At 48.3% G+C, this 9,129-nt stretch overlaps 1 protein-coding gene across 1 annotated transcript; it reads right to left on the bottom strand.

Moving 5' to 3' along the window:
* Positions 1 to 13: 13 nt before the first annotated feature.
* Positions 14 to 9,021, bottom strand: LOC133381240 (zinc finger and SCAN domain-containing protein 31-like). The gene is made up of 4 exons (XM_061620072.1): positions 8,896 to 9,021; positions 6,527 to 7,466; positions 4,374 to 4,476; positions 14 to 3,521 (listed from the first exon to the last, which is right to left on the bottom strand). Exons 2-4 carry the CDS (start codon positions 7,268 to 7,270, stop codon positions 2,704 to 2,706), a joined length of 1,665 nt encoding a protein of 554 aa, XP_061476056.1. The 5' UTR covers positions 7,271 to 7,466; positions 8,896 to 9,021; the 3' UTR covers positions 14 to 2,703.
* Between the last annotated feature and the right edge of the window lie 108 nt (positions 9,022 to 9,129).

The following is a 9,129-nucleotide window of genomic DNA, read 5'->3' as shown; positions in this document are numbered from 1 at the left end:
CCCAGATTCCACTCTCACTCTTCCTTTTATACATTCAGCCATTTTAAACACTCAGCCAATCATCTCGCATTCTACTGCCCATTCACTCCCCCTCTTTCACTCCACTTACCATGTATCTTCTAAACAACCAACACTTACCATATATACATTAATATAGGAACATCACAGTAGCCTTAGAAAATATATACGGTATTTCAGTGTAACTTGCCTCCAGCTTTATTCCATGGAAAAAAAAATAAACTCTTGAGTCCCACCATTCCTCTTTTCCATGACAAATGTTTGGGAAAATGCTACTCCAGTGTGGGTCTTTGCCCCTTACAAGGGTAGTTTATGTCCCAAATTTTGGCTTTTTAGAAGCCACTCTCTTCCGTACAGGAGATTAATCAGTTTCGTCCAGCGCTTAGAATAAATTAGTTTGGTTTAACAAAGTCAATCGAATTAGTTCAAAAATCTCTGGACTACACCTGAACGTTGTTCCCATGATTGCTGGGTGACCTGACTGCGAATTCAGTTTGTTCTAGGGTAGAACTTTGAATGATTTCTAGTTCATCTTCAAGTTCATTCTCTTACTTTTTTTTAATTTGATAGACCCTTTGGGCTTTGAAGCTTAAAGATCATCATTGTTAGGGAAAATAAATAAACCATTCACATCCCACTGTGTGTGTGCGCGTGTGCACGCTTTGATGTTTTCTTAGTCTTCTTAAGTCTATTTTATCCTTCATCCGAGCAGCTTGAAACATTCTGAATGCTGGGGGGGAAATCTGCCAAGGATTGTTTGAATGAACTGCGAACTGAACGGGAACGGAACTAGTTCATTTTCTAAAGGGACAAACATGAACGGGAATTAGTCCCTTTCTGGACATCTTGTCCTTGAACTAGAGCTAGTTCCTTTAAAAAAAAATTCAGGCTCTGGTTTCATTTAGAGCTGTGCTTTTTTTTTTGCAGCCAATCTCCTGGCCATTTGTGGGAAGAAGGGGTGACAAGAAATCCCCCAAGGGAAAGAAAAGTGGCACAGTGACATTTGTATAGGATGTCTTTGCAGGGGGTTGCCTCTTTTTGCTCAGCAATTCCCTTAATTACATTAAGAGGTGGCCGAGTGGTGTGGAGTTCTTCCTTTTGCCCTTTAAAAAGAAAAAAGCTTTGCGCTGGTCTCTGGCGATCTTTACCTCTCGCACTTCCTGGAATGCTCATAGGAGGATACGATGTCATGACGCCCTACCATAGGACAAAGGAAGCTGCCATAAATTGAGTCAGTCCTTTGGCCCATCTAGCTCACTATAGTCTGCACTGACTGGCAGCCACTCTCCGGGGTTTCAGACAGTAGAGATTCCTCAGCTTTACCTAGAGATGCTGGGGATTGAACCTGGGACCTTCTGCACACAAAGCAGATGCTCTACCAATGACCCAGGGCCCTCCCCCAAATAAAGTATGGCTGGCTAGGAGGCTGCCTGTGGAGTGCTGAAGGTTGAAAGGAAGGTTTAATTTCTTTTCTTTTTTTTAATCTTCCACCATTCTCCAGGCAGCCACACTTCCTGAACAGCCCATGGGAAGGCGTAACACAGCAGCCTCCTATGGACATTTCAGGAAGTATGGAAAGCCAAGTTATAAAGGGAGACTACCGAGCCAGTGTGGTGTAGTGGTTAAGGTGTTGGACTATGACCTGGGAGACCAGGGTTCGAATCCCCACACAGCCAAGAAGCTCACTGGGTGACCTTGGGCCAGTCACTGCCTCTCAGCCTCAGAGGGAGGCAATGGTAAACCCCCTCTGAATACCGCTTATCATGAAAACCCTATTCATAGGGTCACCAAAAGTCAGAATCGACTTGAAGGGCAGTACACCGCACCACTCCACCAACTCATGATGCGATTACTGTAAGAGCTAAGGAAAAGAGACTAACCTGCCCCAGCATTGTCGGAAGGCAGAGCTGGGGTCCCAATCCCGGGGAGCTGGATCCCGGAGAGTTGGGAGAAGAGTATTCGGATGGATGGCAGAGGGAAGGGGGAGGAACTTCCCCCCTTTGGAGCGAAGACGAAACAGAGGAACTGCCAGTGATAAGGTCGCTTAGCAACGGGGAGCCTGAGCCCTCCCAGGACATTCTCACGCCTCCCCCTCTTTCAGGCTCAGAGCAAGAGGGGGAAGAGGGAGGGCTGCTCACAGCAGAAAAGCGGGGAGGCAGTTTACCATCAGCTCCTCCCCTATCCCCCATCCTGGAATCGGAAACTTCAGAAGAGGAGGGGGTGATGCTTCCCCCCTCACCGCGCACACGCAGACAGCTGAAAAGACAGGAGAGAAGGGGGGGAAGGCGGGCAGTACCTGAGGGGCAGTTAAGGAGGAGCGAAAGATTGCGCGCCCGTTTGGCCCCTTCTTAAATAACAGGCGGGAAGAAGTCCCTTGCTCTGTCAACTTTCTCCCAATGCCGCAGGACCTGTATCCCTGTATTGCTTCATGAGAAAACGCAGTCTTTGTTTGGACATTACCCTAATAAAACACGAATTAACTACAACCGCTGATCTGGTTCCTGAGTCACATACTGGGCCTGACAAGCATGCACTCTGCACAAAAATCTCACTGGATTTCTCCCCCCTCTCCCACAGAGCAGCCGAAAAGTAGACCCTGCTTTGACAGGGAGGGCAAAGAGTTTTATGGAATAGGTGGGGTGGGGGTTTGGCACAGTATCTCCCTATTGCCAGAGCAAAAAGCAGTCAAACAGTTTGGTGTTCCACAACAGAAGAATGGAAAGGGAAGCTCTTCCCACAGTCTGGGCCTTCATATGGCTTCTCTTTGCGGTGGGTCCTCTCGTGCTTGAGTAAGCCGGTCCTATTGCTAAAGCGCTTCCCACAGTCGGAGCACTGGTAGGGCTTTTCGCCGGTGTGGATCCTCGCATGCTTGATGAGGACGGACCGGTTGCTGAAAGTTTTCTCACACACCGAGCATCCATAGGGCTTCTCGCCCGTGTGGGTCCTCTTGTGCGCAATGAAGGTCGAGTGGTGGGCAAAGCTCTTCCCACACGCAAGGCAGAGGTAGGGCTTCTCTCCGGTGTGGGTCCTCCGGTGCCCAAGGAGTTGCGATCGCTGGCAGAAACTTTTCCCACAGTCCAAACACGTGTGCGGCTTCTCCCCCGTGTGGATCCTCTGGTGTCGAATCAGGTCTGATCTCCGGCTGAAGCTTTTCCCACAATCGGAGCATATGTTGAGCTTTTCTACTGCTTCAATGCGCTTCTCCTTAACTGAGACAGAGCCGAAGCCCTCCCTGCTCTCGACGTACATTTCCAATGTTCTTTCACTGGGGATTTTTTGCTGGGAGTCTTCCGTTTCTTCCTGTCCCACAGCAAACATAAATTCGCCCACCATCTCCTTCGAGTTGATCTCCCGCTGCCTCTCTATTTGTTCTCGATTGCCTTCCACCTCGTGACACAAATGATCCTTCTTTCCTCTTCCTGGCAGGATCCTGAATTGTTCAGCATCCCTGGAGTTCTCTAGTTTTGAAACCATTTCAGCCTCTCCCAGCAGCCTGTTATTTGCTGGAATGAAAAGACAAAATCCCAGGGCCGTCGCCCAGTTAAAAAAGCTTTGACTCAATGAAATTTTATATTTGCTTATAAAGTAAGTGTAGTATTCAACACTAGTCCAACTCAGAGAAGACCCATTGAAGTTAATAGACATGACTAACTTCGGTTCGTTCATTTCAGCGGGTCTACTCCAAGCAGGACTTAGCTGAACACAGCCCAAGGTTTGCAAACATCTGCGTATTGGCTGAAATGGCAGTTTAAGTCATTTGCAAATTTATGCAGTTTTGAAATCAATTACTTATCATTAAATGATTCATTTACAGAACCACAGGATCCTGAAGAATCCTGGCAATTGTAGTTTGTTAGGGGTGCTGACCTCACAGTGCTATAATTCTCAGCAAGTAAGAGGTGACATGATAGAGGTGTATGCAATTATGGATACTGTGGAGAAAGTGAACTGAGAAAAGTTTTTGTCCCTTCTTTTTGTTATATTTGCAAATAACAATTCTTAAAAAATGAAGAGACCAGGATACCTTTGCATCCTTTGTTGGTTAAAAAGGTTATTTTTCAATTGATTCACATAACCCAATTAAAAGGAGGGTGGGGAACCTTTCTTTTTTGTCGAGGGCCAGATTCCCTTGTGGATAAATCTGCCAGGTACCAAGGTGGAGATCTCTGGGATTGAACTTGGAACCTTCTGTACGCAAAGCAGGCACTCCACCACAGAGCTACAGTCCTTTCTCAGCTAGGCCTCTCTTTTTGATTTATAAGCACAAGGAGGTTCAGAGAGGAATCTCAGCAGTATTGTGTAGAAATCTCACCCCCAGAACATCAGAGCATCCAGAAATGTAGGCAATGTCTTACACAGCAAACTGTTGTCCCTGTGAACTTCTTGCGTGGCCTTTGATGGACTCGACCCTGCCATTTGGGAATCCACAGCACTTTCTGTAAGTGGGCCCAGCAGCACCTGAGACAGCAAGAGGATCTCATTCAGCTTACATAAAAACATAAACATAAGAGCCTGCTGGATCAGGCCAATGTCCCATCTGATCCAGCATCCTGCTCTCACAGTGGGCAACCGGTTGCCCTTGGAATTCCTCCCAAGCAGGACCTGAGTGCAAAGAGCACTCTTTTCCTTCTGTGGTTTCCAGCGGCTAGTATTTGGAAGCATACTGCCTCCGACTATGGAGGCACAGCATAGCCATCAAGGCTAGTAGCCACCAATAGCCTTCTCCTCCATTAATTTGTCTAATACTCTTTTAAAGCCATCCAAGTTGGGGGCATCACTGCCTCTTGCAGGAGCAAATCCCATAGTTTAACTATTATTATTTTTATTTATTATTTGATTTATATCCCACCCTTCCTCCCAGCAGGAGCCCAGGGCGGCAAACAGAAGCGCTAAAAGCACTTTAAAACATCATAAAAATAGACTTTAAAATACATTAAAACAAAACGTCTTAAAAACATTTTTTTAAAAAAGGTTTCAAAACATCTTTTTTTTAAAAAAGGTTAAATACATTTAAAAAAAGGTTTAAAAACATATTAAAAAGCTATTCCAACACAGACGCAGACTGGGACAAGGTCTCAACTTAAAAGGCTTGTTGAAAGAGGAAAGGCTTCAAAAGGTGCCAAAAAGATAGCAGAGATGGCGCCTGCCTAATATTTAAGGAGAGGGAATTCCACAGGGTAGGTGCCGCCACACTAAAGGTCCATTTCCTATATTGTGCAGAATGGACCTCCTGATAAGATGATATCTGCAGGAGGCCCTCACCTGCAGAGCACAGTGATCGACTGGGTATATAAGGGGTAAGATGGTCTTTCAGGTATCCTGGTCCCGAGCTGTATAGGGCTTTATACACCAAAACTAGAACCTTGAACTTGGCCTGGTAGCAAATGGGCAGCCAGTGCAATTCTTTCAGCAGCGGGGTGACATGTTGGCAATACCCTGCCCCAGGGAGCAGCCTTGCCACCGCATTTTGCACCAACTGCAGCTTCCGGACCAACCTCAAGGGCAGACCCACATAGACCGCATTACAGTAATCCAGCCTGGAGGTTACCAGTGCGTGGACAACAGTGGTCAGGCTATTTTGGTCCAAAAACAGCTACAGCTGTCTTACCAGCCAAAGCTAGTAAAAGGCACTGCTAGCCACTGAGGTCACCTGGGCCTCTAGTGACAAAGATGGATCCAGGAGCACCCCCAAACTACAGTCCTGCTCTTTCAGAGGGAGTACGACCCCATCCAAAGCAGGCAATTGACCAATTATCTGAACTCGAGAACCACCAATCCACAGAGCCTCTGTCTTGCTAGCATTCAGACTCAGTTTATTGGCCCTCATCTAGCCCACCACCGAGTCCAGGCAGCAGTCCAGGTCTTGCGCGGACTCTCCCGATTCAGATGTTACAGAGAAATAGAGCTGGGTATCGTCAGTGAGATGCTGACACCTCGCCCCAAATCTCCTGATAACCGCTCCCAATGGCTTGATATAGATGTTAAACAGCATTGGGGACAAGATGGTGCCCTGCGGCACCCCACAGCACACCTGCCAGGGGGCCAAAAGACAATCACCCAATCCTATTCTCTGAAAATGACCCTGGAGGTTGGATCAGAACCACTGTAAAACAGTGCCTCCAATAGTAACAGGGTCGCACCCCCCTGTCCTTCTCCCGATAAAGGTCACCACCACCTCTGAATACCGCTTACCATGAAAGCCCTATTTGTAGGGTCAACATAAGTCGGGATCGACTTGAAGGCAGTCCATTTCCATTCCAAAGTGTTTTTAGTGCTTTTGTTTGCCACCTGGGCTCCTGCTGGGAGGAAGGGCGGGATATAAATCAAATAAATAAATAAAATAAGAATGATCATCCTCATCACACCACTGACTCTGGGCTTTTTGGGGGTTGTTCACTTACATCTCTTACCTGTTCTTGGGATTATTGATTTCAGCCTCTGGCCTGTTTTGGAATTACTGGTTTATGGCTCTCACCTGTCCTTGGGATCACAGACTTACGTCTCTCACCTGTTCATCTAATCTCTCTGGCTGCTTCTGCAGGAAATCCTCTGCCAGGGTCACAGCTTGGGCACAGGTCTCAGGCCTGCCTCCTTGGACCCAGCTCTCCATATCCTGAGGCAGGATGGTCAAGAACTGCTCCAGGATCAGCAGCTCCAGGATCTCTTCTTTGGTCCGTCTCTCTGGCTTTAGCCACCAGTGGCAAAGCTCCCACAGCCGGCCACAAACCGCTCGCGGCCCCTCGGCCTCTTGGTAGCGGAACTGTCTGAAGCATTGCCGCCGCATCTCCGTACTGGAAGCATCCTCTCCTGGGGTCTCTTCCTTCACCTTCCCGTCACCTCCTCTTGCACGGCAGATGTCTTCTGGTGGTTTCCCTTCCCCTTCCCCTCGAAGGGACTGACCGGTCTCTGCCACATCTTCCCCCGGGGCCAGGAATGCCTTTGTATCCTGCCACACCATGGGTTCTGGCAGCAGCGAGTTGGCCCATTCTAAGCGGGGACACTCCACTGCCTTCAGGAATTCCTGCCACTGGGCTTCCCAGTGCTGAGTTAACCCATCCTCTGGTTCTTGTTTCACCTGAGGCAGTGCAGCCCTGTGGAGAAATTCCCGGATGTTGCCAGCCTGAATTACATGAGGTGATTTTCTGTCTGACTCCAATCTCCCCCTTGCTTCAGGAGTGGCCAGATCCTGCTCTTCTACTTTGATCCTGGGAGACATCATCTGTTCAGGTGTAACTTGGAACTCTGTTGCCATGACATTTGAAACGGGGCTAGCTAGCCTTGGCTTGGGCCTACCACTTTCCCTTTCAGTCCTCTTGTCATGTGTCCAGGATTCAGGGCTGCAGTTAGGCCCATTTCACAGGCCAACCCTCCAACTTGGCCTCTCTTCCAGACCGGCAGCCATTTTGTAGACTCTGGCTGTACCCCCAACTATTCAGATGAGCTTCGTTCTGAAGGAGAAAAAGAGCGGGTCACGTGTTTGAGAAAAACAGATGGAAACATGAAAATGCAAGGAGCTGCTGTGTACAGAACTAGTCCATTGGTCCACGCAGGCCAGCATTAAAAACAGAAGAACATGAGAAGAGCCAGCTGGATCAGGCGAATGACTCATCTAGTCCAGCATCCTGTTCTCACGGTGGCCAACCAGATGCCCCAAAGGGAAGCCCACAAGCAGGACCTGAGCGCAAGAGCACTTTCACCACTTGCGATTCCCAACAAATGGTTTTCAGAAGCATGCTACCTCCAATGGTGGAAGTAGAACACAGCCATCATGGTTAGTAGCCACTGATTTTCTTTTGCTCCAAGGATTGAAGGGGGAGGCTGTGGCCCTTCAGATATTTGCTGGACTACAATTCCTATCATCCCTGACCATTGGCTATGCTGGTGAAGGCCGATGGGAGTTGAAGTCCAAACACATCTGGAGGGTCACAGATTCTCCATCTCTGGCTTGGTGTGTCAGACTACAACTGGGAAGACGCATGTTCAAATCTCCACTCAGTCACAGGGAGATAAGAAGAGCCCTAAAGCTGGATCAGGTCAATGGCCCATCTAGTCTAGCATCCTGTTCTCACAGTGGTCAACCAGATGCCTCAACAGGAAGCCCACAAGCAGGATCCGTGTGCAGCAATACTCTCCCCAGTTGAGATCCCCAACAATTGGTTTCTGTGGCATACTGGTGTAACAGGATACAAGAAAAATGCTCAGCCATATATATTATTAAGAGACCACCAGAGAGTTAGCCAACATGGCATCCTCCAAATCTTGCTGGACTACATCTGACCATTGGCGGTGCTGGTGGAGGCCAATGGGACTTGAAGTCCAGCAACATCTGGAGGATCACAGATTCTTCACTTCTGGGGTGGAGTGTCAGACTAGGACTTGGGGAGCCACAGGTTCAAATCCCCACTCAGCTGTAAGAACATTAAGAGCCCTGCTGGATCAGGTCAGTGGCCCATCTAGTCCAGCACTCTGTTCTCACAGCGGCCAACCAGATGCTCCAATGGGAAGCCCACAAGCAGGACCTGAGCGCAAGAGCACTACTCTCCCCACCAGCAACTGGCATTCAGAGGCATACTGCCACTGCCCTCGAGCTTAAAAGTTCCTAATCCTTCAGTATTTTAAATGGTGTCAGAGCCCAGCCAATCTGGAGGGCCACAGATCTTCCCCTACCTGCTCTAACCACTGCACCACACTGCCTCTCACCGCTCTTCATCTGCAGTGATCTGTAAAAGAGCTACCTTGTTGAGATCACCTACTCAGCCATCTTTCCCAGCCTTGATACAAGTTGGAATAGACTCACGACATTGCACCCTTTTCACCTATAGTTGCATTCCATCAATTACCCCCCTTCCTCCAAAAAAAGCTCATTTTTAAACTCACCCTTGCAGCAAAGATCCCTTCAGGTTTCAGCAAGTTACTCCAAATGCACCAGCCTAGGAAAATGCAAAAGGTTGATGCTCTCTAAACGAGGAGGAGGAATAGGAAGGGGGATCTTCAAGCACCACTTCCCTCCTCCCTTGCCAAATTTCCATGGAGCTCTCTGGGAATTACCTCCCTTGCATTAACCCCTCCTGCACAGGACTAGCTGTAGGTTCATGTTGGTTCCCATGGCAC

The sequence above is a fragment of the Rhineura floridana genome, chromosome 3, assembly GCF_030035675.1.
Source record: "Rhineura floridana isolate rRhiFlo1 chromosome 3, rRhiFlo1.hap2, whole genome shotgun sequence".
Lineage (NCBI taxonomy): Eukaryota > Metazoa > Chordata > Lepidosauria > Squamata > Rhineuridae > Rhineura > Rhineura floridana.
This window is presented reverse-complemented; position numbering and strand designations above follow the sequence as displayed.

Coding starts and splice junctions, on each gene's coding strand:
- LOC133381240 (XM_061620072.1), bottom strand. CDS start 7,270: ATGGCAACAGAGTTCCAAGTTACACCTGAACAGATGATGTCTCCCAGG. Junction 4,477..6,526: donor CAGAGAGATTAGATGAACAG/GTGAGAGACGTA, acceptor TTGCTGTCTCAG/GTGCTGCTGGGCCCACTTAC. Junction 3,522..4,373: donor CAGGGACAACAGTTTGCTGT/GTAAGACATTGC, acceptor TTTTCATTCCAG/CAAATAACAGGCTGCTGGGA.